The sequence below is a fragment of the Ambystoma mexicanum genome, chromosome 4p, assembly GCF_040938575.1.
Source record: "Ambystoma mexicanum isolate Mex_15411 chromosome 4p, UKY_AmexF1_1, whole genome shotgun sequence".
Lineage (NCBI taxonomy): Eukaryota > Metazoa > Chordata > Amphibia > Caudata > Ambystomatidae > Ambystoma > Ambystoma mexicanum.
In genome coordinates this window covers 141,073,901-141,094,211 of record NC_090927.1, presented here as the reverse complement: position 1 = coordinate 141,094,211, position 20,311 = coordinate 141,073,901, and the positions used below count along the sequence as shown (strand labels likewise).

General features: G+C 50.8%; 1 protein-coding gene across 3 annotated transcripts in view; it reads left to right on the top strand.

Moving 5' to 3' along the window:
• The window catches only part of SLC5A6 (solute carrier family 5 member 6), a 1,144,170-nt gene that overhangs the window by 393,954 nt on the left and 729,905 nt on the right, over positions 1-20,311 (top strand). For all 3 annotated transcript variants that reach the window (XM_069605582.1, XM_069605584.1, XM_069605583.1), the window contains exons 6-7: positions 911-1,065; positions 1,575-1,715. In XM_069605582.1, the coding sequence (XP_069461683.1) occupies positions 911-1,065; positions 1,575-1,715 (296 nt within the window). The remainder of the gene's footprint in view (positions 1-910; positions 1,066-1,574; positions 1,716-20,311) is intronic.

Sequence of the window (20,311 nt, the reverse complement as noted above, 5' to 3'; positions counted from 1 at the left end):
AAAAAGGGTTGCAATGACAAGGGTACTTCTGACCACCAAAATTGATTCAGTGATACAAAAATACAGGTTGGGGGGGGGGGGGGCAAGAGAACCGTACAAAGGCCCTACACAATTCATCAAATGGAACCTCTAACTTAACTTTCCTTCTCTTGCATGCCCTCACACCTGCTTTACAATTCCTATGCTGGATTCGATATATTTTCCGCACATGAAGCATGTAGGGATCCTGCTGGTTGAATGGAGTGAGTGGTGAGCTTGGGATGGATTTGAGGAAGGGTCTGCGAGTATGTTTGCACTTAGAGCATTACACATCTGGACTAGTTATTCTCCTTGAGCCTCCCTTTTTGCCTATTTCACTGGCCCATGAGTCTGGTTCATAACAATGGCACTATAGTGCTGAATTGATGGAACATTTTATGGACTTCAAGAATAAATGGGAAGTTCACCGTTCATTCTTCTGTTTGCATCACATCTTTTCAACAAGCTTACAATCCATTGTGCGATCTTTTCCCACTTTAGGAAAATGTGTTCAATAGGATATTCTCTGCATAGGGAGGACTAGTCCTAGCACCATAAGTGTAGGGCTGAACTGTTTGTTTTAAGAGAAGCATACTTGATATTTGCAGAATATTAAATAAAACATTTAACAGTCACCTAATTCTGATTTAGTTAAATTAAAGGAAGACCCAATTTCAGGATGGTGGTGGGTCTCCTGAAGTGGTATTGGTGGTCTTAAATTAGAAGTGCCTCTTTCTGCTTGTTCTGAACACTAAAGTTTCAGTGAATGTGTGTATCGATTGTATCCTCTGATAAGGGAATGTCTGTATTTCGATATCTGTCTGTGTTAGGAAACCATTAGCAGATCTCTTAGGCAGTGGTTTAAGTGATATTTCATTTCTCACTGTTCCAGGGTGGACTGAAAGCTGTGATTTGGACAGATGTCTTCCAGACACTGATCATGTTTGCAGGACAGCTGGCTGTCATCATTGTCGGGACCATAAAAGTAGGCGGGATTGCTGAGGTGTGGCGAATTGCCACAGAAAATGAAAAGATTGCAGATATAAAGTAAGTGACACTTGCTATTTGATTAGAGCCAGTTTAAATGATCTTTATGATCTCTATATTCTCCATTTGCACACATTACCACATATGCCAATCCCTTGCTTTTGTATGTTTTACTGGCAGAAGGTGGAGCCACTTCACGGGCGGTAACAAAAACCACTGAAAACTCAGTTACTTATTTTAATTTCATTATGGTCCTTCTGTAGTGATTGCAAAAGATGCAAGTATTTTGGTTGCACGTTACCCATTTATGTAAACCCCAGCATATTCAGTAAGTATCTTCTTACTGAAGAACAGGTGGCTTAATTTCTGTCCCTCTATCCTTCATCAGTGGACCCTAGGGCAAAACAGTAAATGGGCACCCGACAACACAGTATTTACATCAGTGCTCTGAAAGGTGAATTGCTTTAAATTGACCTATTATAAATATTCGTAATGCAGCAGTTTATTAAATAGCAAAATTCACACATGTCACTAAAAAATATTCAATGCGTTTCCCTTTTTCTTCACAGCTGGAACCCGGACCCTTTTGAGCGCCATTCTTTCTGGGCTCTTGCCATTGGCGGTGTCTTCATGATGCTATCGCTATATGGGGTGAATCAAGCTCAGGTCCAGCGATACCTTAGCTCCAAAACGGAAAAAGAAGCCATTTTGTAAGTCACTGAGCATATACTATAGCCATCTTGGCTTCATCTGTAGCTAGTGTTTCTGCAGGGAGAGTGATGTGGCACCAGCTTCCGACAAGGTGAGTCTGTGGAGAAGCCTGTCCATCAACATTGCTGCAACATGTTGTTTTGGGTGTGGTCTGAAGGAGTTGTTGCAGAACGCTTTAATAGTTCAGTGTGCATATAGCATACGCTGTACCCCATCTCCTATTTGTTCTTCATTCTGCGATGAATCCTTGGATGTCGTCACTTCTTCCCGAGGGGATGCCCCTTCCCATGTGGCCAGGGAGGTGGGCTGCTACCCGATAGTCCCCCCTGGGGTGGTACTTAGCAGGAGGATCTCGTGGGAAGAGACTCCCTCTCTAAGGACAGAGACAAACATCCAAGGGAGACGCAGTATAATAACCCTCACCCTCCACACCTCCCCAACTTGTAATTCCCAGTCCTATACAAATCCAACTTATGTAGGACCAGAGACTTGGCTTCTACTGAGACGAAGAACAACATGGACTACCCAAGGTAGAGTAATAAGACGAGCAGGACGCACAGAGGAATAATGATCGAAAGGCCGAATACACTGAAAAAGGACTTTGTATATTATTGCAACCATTGCCAACCAGCCAATAAAAAATAGATGGACTCCATGAAGAAAGCCAGCCAACTAGCCGGAGAGGCAATCCAGCCCTGGAAGTTCAACAAGAGAACCCCAAGGGAGCCGCGGGCAACTCGCTCCCCAAGCCCTGTGACATGGAGCCACTCCAAGACCGAGCAGGAGGCTGGAGGGTGGCGGCGTGACCCAAAGCGGGTGGGCCAGTTGTCCAGAGAACAACGCTGGGGCCGCCAGCAATATCCTGCAGCAGAGCCGCATAAGATCCCCTAGAGAAGAGCAGCGCAAAGCAAGACCTGCTGCCCCACAAAGATCCAGTGAAGAGCCCCCGGGAAACGGGTAACTGGAGAGAAGGGATGTCTGGATGGGGACCAGGTGTGAGAGCTATAGTTAAGAGTTATGTTATATTAGTGAGATTTCTAAAGTACGAGTATTCGCCCAAGGGCATCTTGGCGCTGGAAAGGGAGCATCTCTGTGAAGAACAGAAAAAAAGGGCGGGGGACCCTTTTCAGATCAGTAATGTCGCTTTCCTGAAGGCAAGATGATTGGATAGTTTCTTTATGGAAGGTGGTAGTTCATTCCATGCAATTGCAGTGGCTACAGAAAAGGCCCTGCCGCCTATCTGTGCTCGCCAATAAGGTGGCACAATGAGAAGGTCCGCAGTTGCAGAGCGTAGCTGGCGAGTAGGAACGTAGCACGCAAACTTAACTTGAAGAAACTCTGCTCCCAAATGATGTTAAGCCCGTTGAACAATACACAGGGCCTTAAACCTAATGCGTTGATTTACAGGCAGCCAATGAAGGGACTGTAAAACAGGAGAAATATGGGCTTCGTAGGGGGAGCTGGTAGCCACTCTTGCAGCCAGATTTTGTAGGCACTGCAGTCTCTGAATAAGCCCCTTTGGTTGAGCCAGATACAAGGAATTACAATAATCCAAACGTGATAGTATAAGAGCTGCTACCACCGGCGGACGAAGAGGCTCAGGAATCAGGGGGAGTACTTTCTTCAGGACTCTAAGCTGAAAGTGGCCTGCTTGACATACGGCAGTGATCTGACTCTCCATAGAACGAGAAGCCGATAGTGTTACACTCAGATTTTTCACCTTCCCAGTAGGAATGGGGAGGTTGCCAAAATATATAGGCCAGAAAGAAGACAGCCAGAGTGAAGGATCAGGGGGACATCCCACCACCAAGACCTCTGTCTTGTCTCGGTTTAGTTTGAGCCAGTTGTCGTTCATCCACTTACCAACAGCAGTCGGGCATTTACGCAGGCACAACGCCATCTCAGCCTGATCTAGATCTGAACGTATCAGGATCTGAATGTCGGCATACGAGTAGCACCTGATGCCGAAGGAGCGGATGAGACAGACAAGTGCCCAAATATAGATGTTCAAAGGAATCAGACAGGGAGGAACCCTGTGGTACTTCACAGCTCAGGGAGTAGATAGAAAAGGTGGCATAGAGAGTCTGAGTACAATCCGCCAGGAACGAGGTGAACCATGCTAGTACTTGGCCAGATATACCAATGTGGGTAAGGTGAGACAACAGGCTGGGGTGGTCGACTGTGTCGAAGGCCACTGGTAGATCTAGTAGAATCAGGGCACCTACCCCATCTGAGTATACCAATCTGGTCATCTCGTCCTGGACGCAGATCAGAACACTCTGTGACTCTGTCCGGTCTAAAGCCGGACTGCGCAGGGTTGAGAAGAGCGGATGATTCCAAGAATGAAGACAGTAGAGGGGACACCAGGGACTCCCAACAGTTTAGCAAGAAAAGGAAGGAGAATGAGAGGCCGAAGGTTGGCAAAGTCAGTGGGGGTCAAGTGATGACTTCTTTGAGAGGGATCACTCTAGCAGCTTTCATCTCAGATGGAATTAGTGCGGGTTGGCAGGAGTTAATAGCCGCAGTGATTTCCCCTAGAAAACTAGGGGATCTCGTTTTCATAATGGCTATAGGAATAGCATCAGACGGGGGAGCAAGATTTGATCTCATGAATAGCTGCTAGTATGGCTTCTTCCGGGAAAATAGGAAAAACCGACCATTTAGAGTGATAGTGCATCAGGAATCAGGATAGTGTTTCCCCCTGGTGTTGTGAACTGTAAAGTAGAGCTTGAGAAAGGCCAGCTTGAGAGGCATTCCCTCTGGTGTTTTGAACAAGGAAAGCAAAACTAACGTAGAGGATCAAACCAGGTATCCAAGGGAAAGTAGTAATTCCCCCTGGGATATACAGTATTGAACTTTGTGACGCAGAGCTTTGGAGGACCTGCAACCCTTTTTGTTTGTGAAATACAAAAACCAGGGGAAGGGTGTTATTCTCCTGGTAGAGAATTTTCACCCAGAACTGCGCCGGCCAGGAAGGAGGAGTCATTCTCCTGGACTAAGAACTTTGGTAAAACTGTTTTAGTTACAAGTGTAAGGGACCGAGATGGGAACATTTTGACACCGGGCGGTGAACTCTTTGTTAGTCAGCTATCCTGACTGATCCATTAGCACTTTAGTTTTGGCAGGGAACCCCCTCATAGAACTAGGGCAAGTTCGTTTTTCTCGTTAATTACATTTCAAATAAGTCTCTAGCAATCACCATACTACCTGTGTCAGGCTCCTCCCTCTGCACCCTTACAATTCCCATTGTAATATCTCGGCTCGGAGTTCAGATCTGTCCCTCGCTTTGCAAATCAGCTCCAGCAGCCCCTCTAAATAGGTGTGAACAAGTGTAAAATCAGCAAAGCTTAGGTATTTGTGAATAACTGTTCAAATGATCTACCCTGCGGGCAGGATTTTTGTTTAGTGCATAGCTGCCATCTGTGGGATTGACTTAGATTTACTTTTTGCAACTTTCCCTCCATAATTTTCCATGGAACCCCATTAATTTTACTATGTTTTTGATCTTGACCGAACCTGACCGGCTCTGTTGTGGGCTACTGTAGCAGAATCGTCACCGTTCCATGTTGAAGCCCAGGACTTTTGTGGTCACCAGATTGTGCCATAAATCACCTTGTCCCGAATTTGCAGCTTTTTGTCATCAAGGGCTCCTGTTCTGGAGCTGCTTCTTTGACCCCAACTGGAAGGATGCCTGTCGTCGATTGCAAATGCCATTCTGTGAATTGTCCTGAAGAGGTCTGCATTGTGAAAGTCTGCATTTCTCCATCGACTGGGCTTTCATCTTGTAGTTGCACCTGACTGGAATAATCCTCGAACCTGCAACCCTTGGGCACCTCTCATCCGAACAAAGGACGGATGACTGCACTTCGAGCGAGTCTCCCCACCCCCTGTTGATCCGTTGTGACCCCTGGGAAAATCTGAGTTAGGAGGTTAAGTAAGCATACCTGTGCCCCCCCGCCCCCTGTCATCCATAGGATAACATTGGCTGAAAAGCCCTTTGTTTCTGATCTCCTTCTTAGGTTTGGTTGTCAAACCTGGGTCAAGTGTCATGCCCTCGGTGTTAGGAATGTCCCCATCAGGAGTTGCGCTCCCCTTCAGCAGAGTAGGATGCGTCAGCCCCGTTGGACTAGCCACTAACTTGTGGCACTGGGATGCATGTCCTGTGATCATTATTCACAACCTGTCCAAAGATGGCCTACTTATAATACAATATGGGACACAATCAAAGATGGCTGCAGGCCCTCTGAATGTCATTTCTTTGACTTGCATAATCCACATTTCGAAGGAATTGTGTCCTCCGACGTATTCCTTATCTTTGATAATTCGTCTCCAGCTTGCTGGCCTCGGAATTTTTTTCTCTGTTGAGGGCGCTGCGCGTCGACGTCCGCTGAGTCGATGTCCCTCGACAGCCACCGTATCGCTGCCGACGTCTCCATGCCCATAAATAGCCACGCGCGGCATCCGTTGCTCAGTTCCGCTTTGTAGCATAAGTCATGCCTGAATTGGTTATTGACCTTGAAGGAGCGTAAGCTACAACCACAAGGGAAGTATTACTGCAGGGATGGATCGAAGGGGTGATGAGGAATACGTCGGAGGAACATCCCATCGAAAGAACGATACAAGGTAAGAAGTAACTTGTTCTTCGAAGGGATCGTGTCCTCCGACGTATTCCTCATCTTTGATAGACTCCCATAGCAGTGGCATGTAATTGGAGGTGGGAGTAATAATGTCATGTATCCCTTTTAGGAATGAACCGAATGTAATACGGCTTTGCCAAATCTGGTCTCTTGACTAGTGGAGGAATCCAGGTTGTAAAATTTTGTGAATGTATGTGCGAACGACCATGTGGCAGCCGCAAATATGTCTCGGACTGGTACCCCTCTTTGGAGGGCCGAAGAGGCTGCGATACCCCTGGTTGAATGAGCCCTAAGATTTTGGGGTGGCTCTTTCCCTGCCAGTTTGTAACATTCCAGAATGGTCAAAATAATCCACCTGGAAATGGTCTGTTTTGTTATGGGTAGTCCAAACTTGTGACCCGAGTATCCGACAAACAGTTGGTCTGCTTGCCTAATCCTAGCCAGTCTGCTGATGTAAAAACTCAAAGCTCGCCTTGGGTCCAGCCTATGTAGCCTTTCCTCCTCTTTCCCCGGATGGGGAGGAGGGTAGAACGAAGGTAAGGTAATTTTCTGAGTGATATGAAATTCAGAAACCACCTTTGGGAGGATATTGGGCTTCACCTGTAGGACAACTTTGTCCTTATGGAAAATTGCATGGGGGGTTTACAAGAGAGCTTGTAATTCGCTCACCCTCCTAGCAGATGTTAGTGCTACCAATAGGACAGTTTTAAGAGTGAGAAATCTCAGCGAACAAGAGTGGAGTGGTTCGAATGGAGTACCCATTAGGAAATGTAAGACTAAATTTAAAGTAACATAAGGGAACTTGGAATGGTCTTGGAGGATAAACATTAGTTAATCCCTTGAGAAATTGTATAAGTAGAGGTAGTTTGAAATACGATGGTTCCTCCGCAGTGCGCTTGAAGATTGAAAGCGCTGCGAGATAGCCATTTACAGTGCCAACTTGAAGGCCTGAGTTTGCCAAGTAGAGTAGAAACGATAACACCGTTGGTGTACCACATGAAAAATGGTCGATATTCCCTTCTCTACAACAGCTGCAAAATTTGTTCCAACGGCAGCAGTATAAAGTCTTTGTTGCTGGCCTTCTGGCCGAAAGCAACACCTCCATGACGTCATCAGGGAGGTCCCAATCCTTGTACCTCACCCTTTCAGAAGCTCGAGAGGTAAGGCCGACATCTAGTGGAAGGAGGTTTTTCTAAGTTCGAAAAGGGACATCGACAGGGCGTGACAGTAATACTATCCCTAGTGTGACGTACCCTGTACCCATGGTCCCGCAGATAATTTTTTTCCACCATTGTGGCAAGTTGTATGTTATCTGAGTCCATAGCTGTGTGCTACTTTAGTCACGTTTCTACAGAAATTCTCTCGTTTGCGTTTGAATAATTTGACGGCTATTACCCTGAGCTTCTCGACGGCTGATCCCAGCTTCGAGACCAGATGTCTGCTCCACCTACGGGCTTCGACCTACACTGGCTTTGGCCATTAACCCATAGGGAGAGTGGGGGGGGACTGATCCTTTTCTTTCGGAGAATGCATACCCCCATTTCCTGCCACTATTATTTTAATCTTGCTGCCTTTCTGTCCACCCTCCATTATGGAGCGTACTCCCTTTAAGCTGTGCTCTAGGTGCAACAGGAAATTCCTGTGGGTAGACAGTTTGTAACCACTGCCTTCCTCGTGATCATCTTGAGTCCGGTTGTGCTGCATGTAAGCTCTTTAGGCCAAAGACCCTAAAGGAGCGCACAACCAAAAGGTGGGTGGCATAAGCCATGTCGGTGGGATCTTTGAGTCCGACCCAGAAGGCCTAGGCAGTCGAGACTCTTGACTCAGAGCCTGAAGACACTACTGCGGAACCCTCCAGTTCCCTCACACCTGTCCCCAGCCTCGATAGGCAGTCACAGCACGCTGCTATGAGGAAGGCCTCTAGCGACGTGGGCGTGTGTGCACACAGACAGACACAGTCGGGGTCGCAGAACACTCTTTGCCCAGCAATGGGAGGGATAATATCAGACCAGTTCCTCGAAAAACCTATCCACCATGCATGGGACGCATGTCCTCTGCTCACCTAGACATCCTCAAGGAGGGGAATCCAAATTCTCCAGCATGGGGTCTGGCATGGATTCACATGCTCATGAATATTCCCCGTCGTCAGGCTGGGAATCCTCGGTAAAGAAAAAACCAGTATCAGTTTCGTTTCTGATCTGTCTTTCGTAGTAATAACCAATCACTGGTCTCTGCGTCATACTGACCACAGCCAATGACTGCCCTCTACCTAAGCACCGCCTCTGGCAGCCATCTTCAGATTTTTACCGCACGTTCATGTGTTGGGATCCTCGTGCTATTGCTCTCGAGCGTTAGTGCTTTTTTTCGCGCTTTTTCACAAAAAAAACTTCGATTCTTTCGGTCAAAAGAGCCTCAAGCTCCACCGATCCTACATCCGATCAACGGGGACCCGTGTCGGATTCATCTGTGCCCCTCAAGGGTGAAGATTTCGTCGAGCTACGCTTCGGAGGACTCCAGAAGCTTCTCAGGCCCGGTCTCGGAGATGGCCCAGGAGAAGGGAAGCTCGACGCCCGGAAAGCTGTTCAGGGTCTGCCCTGGATGCCAGCTGCAGAAAGTCTTCAAGGAGGACGAACACTCTTTCTGCCTTTACTGCCTTCATGAGGACAAGACGCACGTGGAGAAGGACTGTGCGTTTTGCGGCAACATGTCGGAACGGACCATGAAGGACCGCCATCAACGTCTCGCCAACTGGCTGGAGGGTAAGAGCCCGTCTGGCGAGAAGAAGAAGAAATCCGAGCGGTCTTCTAAGACCTTTGAGGGCGCCCCGGCGACGGGGGCCCAACATAAGGCCAAGCACCGCGAGTCCGCTGGCACCGGGAGCGCCGAACGGTCGGGCTCTACGGGCGCCAGGCAGGGCGCACCCTCCCCGGCACCATCAACCACGAGCCAACACTCTGGGTCGGGTAAGAGGAAGGCCGAGCACCCGGCGAAGCTCCTGGAGAGGCCCCGGTCGAGCTCTAAGGCAGAGGAGGAGCGTGGCAGTGCCCCCTCCCTCAAGGATAAGGCGGTGAGCGCACCTAAGGTGGTGAAGGCCTTGATCCATCCGACCAAGCCCTCTATCGAAACGGTCGCGGCGGCCCTGGCTCAGCCTGTGGTGGCTACACCAGTGGTGGCGACCTCAGGGCCCAGAATCTCCCTGCCTCCGCGGAGGGAGTCTTCCTTTGTGCCCATCGATAGGACCCCCGTGAAACCCTCCGTGGGGAAGAAGAAGGGGGGGGCAGGGCGTCGTCGTAGATTCGGCCTCAACCTCAGAAGAGGAGCTGATCGAGGTCTTAAGCCACGGCCTAGGCGTGGAAGAAGGCCAGCCCGCCGGAATGGACCCCGACGCAGGTGACGACGACGACATCGTCGAGGATACCGACGGGGCCCCTGCTCGCCCGTCGGATTCCCCTCTGCCAGCGCCGCAAGACAACTCGGCGGCCATTTTGTTGGCCATACAGTCCTTATGCTCCGAGATAAGGACGGGGCTACCGTTACCGACGGAGGAACCTCTCCCGTCGGGGGATCCAGAACCGGGACCTTCTGGTGTTCCCCCTACCAAGAAAAGAAGGATCCATCCACCACCTCCTTTTCAACCGTCGCGCCCCGTCCAGCCCTCCTCCCCGTCCACCCGAGGGGATGATACGGGGACTGACACGGCAGCGACGGGTACGGACGACGAGGCATACGACGAGGATTTTCCGTCGTCGCCTCCCACCAGGGCTTCTCCGCCCGACGAGATCGGATCTTTCCACTCCATGATCTCCAGGGCTTCCGAGCTTTTCCAACTCTGCCCTGAGGAGAAGAAAAAGGAAGGCTTCCTTTATCAGCGGCGCGAGGCCAAGAGGAAGACGGTCCTCGCAGTGCCTCTGTTGGACGACATTTGGGATGAGGGCCTTTCCCTCCTCAAGAACCCTTCCACGACGCCAGCTAGAAGAGACCGGTACGAGAAAAAGTACCGGGTCCCGGACACGGCCCCCCTATGCCTCCGGGCGCAGCCTACCCCGGACTCCGTCGTCTCCGCGGCAGCCAGGAAGAAAGCGGGGGGGGGTGCGGCCTCCACATCGACTTCCCCGCCGGACGGCGAGGGAAAGAAACTGGATGCTATGGGACGTAGAGTCATCTCGTCGGCAGCGACGACGATTAAAGCGGCCAACGCCTTGGCTATCGTGGCCCGCTACGACAGGGAGCTCTGGTACAAGATAGCTCCCCTGCTGGATTTTCTGCCGGACGACAAGAGGGCGGAGGCCCTTGAGATCCTGCAGGAAGGTGAGGTGGCGTCGGACCACGCCATCACCGTGGCGACGGACATCGCCGACACTGGGTTCCGCCAGCTGGGCAACGGCGTTTGCCTTCGACGTCGTGGATGGCTCAAAGCTACAGACTTTCGGCAGGACGTCCAGACCAGAGTCCTGGACATGCCCTTCGACGGGAACAACCTGTTTGGGAAGACAGTGGCCGATTCCCTTCAGGCCATCAAGGCGGATACTGAGACGGCCAGGGCCCTTGGAGTCCTGCAGCAACGACGTACGCCCTTTCGGAGCGGCGGAGGCAAGGGCGCCTCCAAAGGTTCCGGCGGCGGTTTGGCTTCCTACCGTCAAGCGGCCCGCTCGTCGTCGCAAGAGGCCTACAGAGGACGAGGCAAGTCTAGCGGACCCCGCCGTCGTCGCCAAGGAGGTCAAGGCGGCAAGGCCGCGTCCAAGCAGGATTGAACCGGCCGTGGGGTCGGGCCCCCACCGAAGCACCCCGGTGGGAGGCCGGCTGGCGGGCTTCGTCAGCGTGTGGGAGTCCATCTCCACCGACCGTTGGGTGCTGGACGCCCTGGCCCGGGGCCACGCGCTCGAGTTTCAAAGAAGGTGCCCGCGCTTCCCCCCAGTGGCCAGGAAAGAACTTCACGTCCCTCAACTTCTCCTGGAGGTAAAGGCGATGCTCAGAAAGGGCGCCATCGAACTCGTCCCAAAGAGGCTTCGGGGCTCCGGAGTCTACTCGCGATACTTCCTCGTGAAGAAGAAGACGGGAGGATGGCGCCCCATCCTAGACCTGCACCGTCTGAACAAGTTCATCAAGGCGCAGAAGTTCCGGATGGTCACCCTCCAGCACGTCCTGGGTCAGCTGGAGGAAGGAGACTTCCTATCGTCGTTGGATTTGGAGGATGCCTACTTCCACATTCCCATCCTAAAGGGGCACCGAAAATTCCTCAGATTCGTGGTCCAAGGGCGTCATTACCAGTTCAAAGCCCTTCCCTTCGGACTACGGTCGGCACCCAGGGTATTCACCAAGTGCCTCGCACCGGTGGCGGCGCAGCTGCGCCGCGAGGGGATTCACGTCTACCCCTACCTGGACGACTGGCTCATCCGTGCCAAGACGAGGGACCTCGCCGTGGTCCACACGGCAAGGACCGTCCAACTCCTCACAGACCTGGGATTCTCCGTGAACTACGCCAAATCCCACCTGGTGCCCGCGCAAGTCGCACTGTTTCTGGGAGCGAGGCTCGACAGTGTCCCTTCTGGCCTCCCCGTCGGAGGAGAGGACCAGGACCATCTTGGGCAAGGTGCAACGGATGTTGGTGGCCGACGCGGCCAAGGTGAGGTCCATCAAGTCCCTCCTCGGGATGATGTCTTCCTGCATCTACCTCATTCCCATGTGCAGGCTCCGGATGCGCCCGTTGCAAGAATTCCTGGATGCGCGCTGGATCCAGACGACGGGCAGCTTCGAGGAAAGGATCAAGCTCGACGAGAGTTTCCGACGAGCGATACGGTGGTGGGGCAGCCGCGCGCATCTGACGGCGGGCATGGACTTCCAGACCCCAGCCCACCAGGAGACTGTGACCACGGATGCCTCCCTGGCAGGGTGGGGAGCGCACACCGAAAATCTGCACGCAAGGGGACTCTGGCTCCCGACGGAGAAGTCCCTGCATATCAACGTCCTGGAGCTCCGTGCAGTGTTTTGGGCCCTCAGGTCCTTCCTTCCGTCCCTCAAGGGCAAGGTGGTGAGGATCTTCACCGACAACACCACCACCATGTTTTACATCAGGAAACAGGGCGGAACCAGGTCCCCAGCGCTGTCCAAGGAGGCGCAGGACCTGTGGCATTGGGCCGTCGCCCAAGGGATTTTTCTGGTGCCGTTTCATCTGGCAGGGATAAAAAACACCATCGCCGACTCACTCAGCAGGGAGCTGCGCTCGTGCCACGAGTGGGAACTACGGCAGGATCTGGTGGATCGCCTCTTCCGACGGTGGGGCACACCCCAGATCGACCTGTTCGCGACGGCAACGAACACCAAGTGCCGGAGGTTCGCCAGCAGGTTTCCCCAGACGAGGAGCATGGGCGATGCTTTCTCGTTCCCCTGGGAGGGCCTGTTCCTCTACGCGTTCCCTCCCTTGCCTCTGCTAATCCGGCTCGTCAACCAGCTCAAGAGGTCACGGTGCAGGATGATCCTCGTCGCACCTGCGTGGCCGAGGCAGATATGGTTCCCGGACCTTCTGGACTTGTCAGCGTCCCCGCCGATCAAGCTGCCGGCGGACGCGGATCTACTCTCCAGGGAAGGAGGCGCCATCCTCCACCACGACCCGAAGTCGCTGAACTTGCAGGCCTGGCTCCTGCAGCGCTAGAGTTTGGAGGATACGACATACCGGCCGATTGCAGAGAGGTTCTTGCAAAGGCCAGGGCGTCCTCGACTCTTAAATGCTACGGACACAAATGGAAGAGGTTCTCTGTCTGGTGCCACGCACAGAAGATTAACCCTCTACGGATTACGGCTCCCCAAGTACTGCCGTACCTGCTGACGCTGGCCAAAGCTGGTCTGGCACACGCGTCCATCAAGATTCATCTTGCTGCGATCTCCCGATACACCAGAACCACGGGGCGGACGTCCTTGTGGTCTCATCGTCTGGTGAAAGAGTTCATGAAGGGACTGTTCAGATCGTTCCCGCCGGTGAAGGCCCCGGCCCCGGCGTGGGAGCTCAACGTGGTGCTGACCAAGCTCATGGGACCTCCGTTCGAGCCTCTGCACTCGGCCCCGTTGAAGTTTCTATCGTGGAAAACATCTTTTCTTGTGGCCATCACCTCCGCACGACGAGTGGGAGAGATCCAGGCCCTTTCCTGCAAGGCCCCGTACTTGACTTTCCACGACACGAGGGTAGTGCTCAGGACGCACCCCTCCTTCATGCCCAAGGTGCCGTCGGACTTCCATCTCAACGAACCCTTGGTGTTGCCTGTGTTCTTCCCGTCGCCTTCGTCGCCGGCTGAGAGGACTTTGCACTCGCTGGATGTGGCTAGAGCGCTGAAGTTCTACGTAGACCGCACGAAGTGTTTTCGGAAGACGTCACAACTCTTTGTGAACTTTGGACCTGTCAATCGGGGGAAGGCTCTCTCGAAGGCTTCCATTTCCAGATGGCTCTCCGGCTGTATCATGTACTCTCATCGGTTGGCAAACCGACCGCTGCCTGGCCGTCCGAGAGCCCATTCCACCAGAGCGATCGCAGCTACCACGGCGTTCCTATCTGGTGTGCCCCTGCTGGACATATGCAGGGCTGCTACGTGGAGGTCGACGCACACCTTCACGAAATTCTACTGCGTCGACCGGGATTCCAGGGAGGAGTCCAGGGTCGGCCAAGCAGTGCTGCGCAACCTGTTCGCCTGAGGTGAGCCTGGTGAGGAGGTAAGATGCTTAATGTTGAGTTTATGTGATGCTTAATGTTGAGCCTTTGCCACCTCCCGTGGTTGTGCATGTGTGTACTGCTATGTATTCTTTATTCATGAGCATGTGAATCCATGCCAGACCCCATGCTGGAGAAGGAACAAGTTACTTACCTGTAACTGTTGTTCTCCAGCATGGGTCTGGCATGGATTCACATGCGAAACCTCCCGCCTACCCCTCTGCGGCTCTTCACTTGGTCATACTGCCACTTCACGTGCTTCCAAATCTGAAGATGGCTGCCAGAGGCGGTGCTTAGGTAGAGGGCAGTCATTGGCTGTGGTCAGTATGACGCAGAGACCAGTGATTGGTTATTACTACGAAAGACAGATCAGAAACGAAACTGATACTGGTTTTTTCTTTACCGAGGATTCCCAGCCTGACGACGGGGAATATTCATGAGCATGTGAATCCATGCCAGACCCATGCTGGAGAACAACAGTTACAGGTAAGTAACTTGTTCCTTCTGTTACAAAAAGGATCCATCGAGGTGGTGCCCCTCAATACATGCAGCAAACGATCAATCTGCTATTCAAATTGTGCTTTTCCATAAAGAAGTCCAGCCTAGTGCGCAGCCAAGTAAAGCAATTTCTCGATGCACTGCTCAAGAGACATCTGGCTACTCTACCCCTCTGAGGAGCAGGTCCAAAACATATTGTTTCAAACACCTCAGTATGTAGCCGGTCGTCGGGTGACGGTACAGAAGGTAATGCGCCTACTGGGAAGGATGGCTTCCTGCATCTACCTAGTGCCTCAAGCCAGGCTGCGCATTTGTCCAATGCAGGAGTGGCTAGCGAAACAGTGGTCGCAAGCAAGCGGGTTGTGGGGATGATCTAGTGGTGATTTTGCAACCTTTGGTTCAATCGCTACAGTGGTGGAACAGAGACAATCTGCTGAAAGGACAGCCTTTCCACACACCAGCGATCGAGGCTCCTCTCACGACAGACACATATGACTGGGTGGTTTTCGGTTCTGACTTCCTGTATCGCACTGCTCGCAGCCTATGGACAAGGACGCTACCCAGGAAACGCATCAACCTTCTGGAACTCAGCGATTCTCAAGAACTTCAAGCCTTCAAGACTCAGCTAGCGCACGGTACAGTTCTAGTCCTTACGTACCGTATCACAATCATGTTTTATGGAAACCAACAGAGGGGGTACACATTCTCCAGGGCTGTCAAACCTAGCCCAGAACATATGGCGGTGGGCACTGCATCACATGTTCCAGGGGTACTCAATTCACTGGCAGACATACTAAACAGGAGTATAAGGCTACCCTCTGAGCGCACAAGACGTGCTGAATTACTTCTTCTCAAACTGGGGGTTCCCAAGATGGACCTTTTTGCAACACTGGAAAACGCCCATTGCCAAGATTACGCGTCCAGGTTTCCACAGAAATGATCCAAGGGGGAACGCCACCCCCTGTCACCCCCCCCTCAACACCTCTAATCGCCAAAATAGTCCACAAGCTGCACCAGGAGCAAGTAACACTGATCTTTAATAGCTCTAATGTGGGCCCGCCAGACCTGATTCACACACCTACAGATGATGTCCCTGTTTCCTCCCAGGACATTACCCTGCACGGACCACCTTGTCATGAGAGGACAAAGGCAGTGAGTATGGCAAGGGAAATGTGTACAAGATCACACAGTGAGTAGCTTTGAGTCATACAACATGCACACACGAACCAAGACACATGTACACTAAAGCCCAGGATGTGCAAGTAGAGCGAGATAACAATACAAATATATGAAAAGAGATGTTGGTTAAGCACTTAGAAGCTCCTTACCCACAATTGCTGTTACAGGTACGGACAGTGCTATGCCCATATTCAGGGCAAGCAACGACAGGATCTGTGAGCTAACACCCTTGATGGTATTCTATAAGGAAACCTAAAGACCATACTCACGAGGACGAGAAATGCCACCTGAAATGTGAGCAAAGCCCACAGACCCTGTTGTTGAAACAGGGACCCAGGCAGGCTATAACAGCAATGGGGGGATAACTTAATACATAAGACTCATGACAAGGGACAAGTAGGACTAGTGTTTACAGAATAGTGAGGAAAACATAGGCTCACACAGGAGCTAGCTACAACAGCACACCACACCTAATAATCAATAGGAAACAAATGGAGAAGTGCAAGGTTACACCTGGAATAGATTTCAAGAGAAAGTAAAGGAACAGGAGCAGGGAACAAGAAATTACAAAGGCAAACCATCACCCCCCCACCCCCCTCCCAATCCAGGGAAAAAAGTAAAAATGCAAAATCTATAAATGGGGAGAGACACAAGGATCAAGGTTTGACAGCAGAATAGGGCAAAGTCAAAGAAATATGGAAGAAAGGCAAACTGGGCTGTACAGAAAAAAGAAAGCACTGGGACGTGCTGCCTGCAAAACGGAGGAAGACTGAAGGGGAATCCAGGAAGCAGAAATCACTAATAAGCACATTACATTCGAAATCCAGTGAAAAGGAACAAGAAAATAGAAACTAGGAATTGGACACTAAGCTAAGAACCAGGAACATTGTAGCATGACCCTTGCCCCTGGCCCTCACTGGCAAGTCAGCCTTCCAGTTGGGGCCAGGTCAAAGGCCTTAAAACCTCATCCAAGACTCTCTTGGAGTCAGTCCTGGCGCCTTTGCCGCCAGGCTCATAACCATCATGAAGACCAACATTAGAATGGGACTATTTACTTGGGACTATTTAACTTCGGGGGGGGTGGAGGGGGTTTCAGCCAACACGGAGGCACACACCTAGCTCAGTTACAAGGAACTGAGCTATGCGGTCTAGTCTTTTGGGTGTGGCAGGCCTGGGACTATTTTACCTGGACTACTTTACCTGAGACTATTTAAACCACACCCAAAAGCAGAACATGCTTTGCTTTGGGCAGCGTAACGCTCGCCGTGTCCTGTTCTTTGATGCCAGCTTACCTGAAACCAAGGACCTGCAGAGAGAGAAGGAACACTGCGAAACTTACCTGGAACAGTATCCTGTCTTCAATCTATCGCTGACTTCAGGTCCACTCACCTGAAGGTACAAACTCCATCATCCGGCACCGAATGCATCCTGGAATACCATAACCTGGAAAGAGGAGAAAGAAAGATAGCATTAGTAAGCGTTTACTCACGTTTCCTCCCGAATGAAGAAAGCCACACAATTCTTACCTGGGTAGTCCTCTCCTGGTCGGTATCATTGCTGGAACATTACGGCGTTCGGCGAGGAACATCGCAACCTGCAAGGAGAGAAAAGACACAGGTTAGCAATATAAAAGGCGAAACAGCGCCGCGCATCACGCATTACTCACCGGACAGCATCGCACACACCGCGCTTTCAACTACTGGCCCATGCTCATCTTCAAACTGCATGACAACACCAAAATACCTTTCCATACCTAAAAGGAAAGAAGCAAGACATTATTATTCGAACTAAGAGGAACATAAGAAAGGCATATACAGACTGTAAAGCAGCAAACCTACAGAGTTGCAGCAGGCCTGGATTCTCACAGGGGGGCTTGCACCAGTGAAGTAACTTGATCGCTGCTCGCCCCCACATCTACGCGCCCCTGCCAAGAGGAGGACGACGGAGAATCCACCTTTTACAATATTAAGGTGAGGAGAAGGCCCAAGGGGGAGGAAGGAGTTGAGGCCAAGGGAGGTGGGAAAACATAGACAATCTGGTATTGAATCCAGCTCTCCTATATTGCAGAGCCATCTTTAACCAGAGGCATTACCAAGGGACCGGGAGAGGGTTCGAGAGTGCAAATCATCCAACCAGGGCTGGGTGGCGTCCCCGTGGATAACAGGTGAGCGTAACACATGGGACTATTCACAAACAGGAACACTGCATCAATAACCAGCGCTGGACAGAAGCAAACTAAGGCTTTTAAAGCTGCTCAACGAGCACACACCTCGTGTGTGCTTCTTGCTGCACTTGCCAACCACAGGTGTTTCTTATCCGCCACCTAACCTTGTCATGCAAGGGTGGAGATGAAGCAGTGGGCCAGGCATTCTGGGAAGCATTGTCTCTTGATTAAAGCAGCATGCTAGCTGCCAAAAACCTGGTATGGATCCGGAAGGGAAGTAGCATGGAAAATGAGGATTTAGTGCTCCCAATTCACCACAGCCCTGTAGCATAAGGTTGGGAAGGAAAGCCCAGTAGGTAATATACCCCAAATCATGCCCTGAAGTGGTGGGAACTGGACCGAAGGGAGTGAATCGTGACACATCTGTTGACCCATGATCAGGGAAAAACGCTGCACCCATGCCCACAGAAGCTGATTTTAGCAGCCTGGCTTCTGAGGTCATAGTTTGGTCACCTTAACCTAGACCCAAAGGTGCATGGAAATACTCCAGGATGCACGCAAGCCTAACACAAGGCACTGCTATTTTAACAAATGGAAACGTTTTGTGTAATGGTGCAGAACAAGGGGTCTCTACCCAGCCGACTGTTCTCCAACCAATATAGTCAACTATCTGCTCTACCTGCTTGACTCAGGATTAGTCTTTAACCCACTGAAAGTACACATAGCGGCTCTCTGCTTACACCACGTCTCAGAACAAGATTTCATGGTGGAAGGTCTCCGTAGTTAAAGCTTTCACGTAGGGTGTCAAAAAGCTGTACCCACCCATCTCTAATGCTACTTCCGGCTGGGACCTCAGTCGTACTCGCAAGGATCATGGGGACCCCCTTCGAGCCTATGCACAAGGCCAGCCTTAAACTTCCGACATACAAGACGGCCTTCCTCATAGCCATTACCTCTATCAGAAGGGTTTGTGAACTACAAGCTCTGTCAGTACAAGACCTTTCGTAGTTATACACAAAGACGAGGAGGTGCTACGCACGCATCCTTGCTTATCACCCAAATTCATATCAAAATTCTGTGTCAAACTATAGCGCTTCCTGTGTGTGTGTGTGTGTGTGTGTGTGTGTGTTTTTTTTTTTTTTTTTTTTCAAAACCCATCAAGCGCAGCAGAAAGAAGTCTACTTACACTGGATGTACACACAGCTGTCATGTTCTACCTTCAAAAGACAGTTTCTTTGCCGCTGGAAGAGAAGGGGATCCTATCTCTAAAGCAGCAATTTCTAAATGGATTGTCAACTGCATCCAACTCCGTTACTCTCTTGCCAAGAGAACATTGCCCTTTAAGCCCAGAGCACTCAACTCAAGGCACTCGGGCAACTTTAGCCTTCATAGCAAACCTGCCTGTAGATGCCATTTGCAAGGCGGCTACTTGGAGTTCAGTACACACTTTCACCCAAAATTAGTGTCTGGACACACATTCTAGGGATGGTACACAGGTGGGACAAGCAGTGCTGAAACATCTCTTTGAAGCGCTACCTTCTAATAACCCACCTCCTACTACTAGTACTATTCGCTAATCTATGTAAAGCATGTCATTCTAAGCAGATCCACAAACCTCAGAAGGGATACATTACTCAATGTAATTGTATTTCTGATGCTTGTATCTGGTTAGATTCACATGCGCCCACTGTTCCGCCCTTTTGGAGTAGTAGGCGCTTGGGGAAAGAAGCATAGATCTTTCACACCTCATGGTCTCTTCCTACTCTTCACACTTACAACTTACAATCCCTCTTTTCCGAAACAAATGATCTGAGGGACCACGATGCGTGAGGGATCATGGGTAATACTCTGCAGCTTCCACTAGATGTCGGCTTATGCAAAGCATGTGAGTATAAGCAGATACAAGCATCAGAAATACGATTAGGATGAGTAATGTATCCCATACTCAGAATGGCGTTTGCCTCTGATTAAATTGGAGACGTGCAGTGCAAACCAAAAGAACCAGGAACCAAACTTCAACCAGATACCTGCTGGATATTTAGTCTGTTTGTCTTGTCTGCTCACGGACCGGATCCCCTGTCTTCCGTACCAAGACTGGTGACCTAATCGGAAACAGTAAAGTCATATGAAACCCTTCATTCAAATCTGCGACTATTCCGACTCCCTCCTTCTTTGAAGAAACAGAAGGAAGTCTTTACCTAAATCCTGGTGGATCAGGAGAGGAAAAGGACAGGAAAGGTATATCCAAGTGAGTCCAGGGAAATTAGTCTAACAGTCTCAATCAAGCTCTAGGTATCCTTGCTAACGCTTGTTCCCTTTGTTGGTTTTCCCTAATGCAGCTCCTAACTGCATTACCAGAATATTAGAGGAGGCGCAGCCTTATGTCACCTCTGCCCTGAAAGGGTAAATTGCCTGCACTGT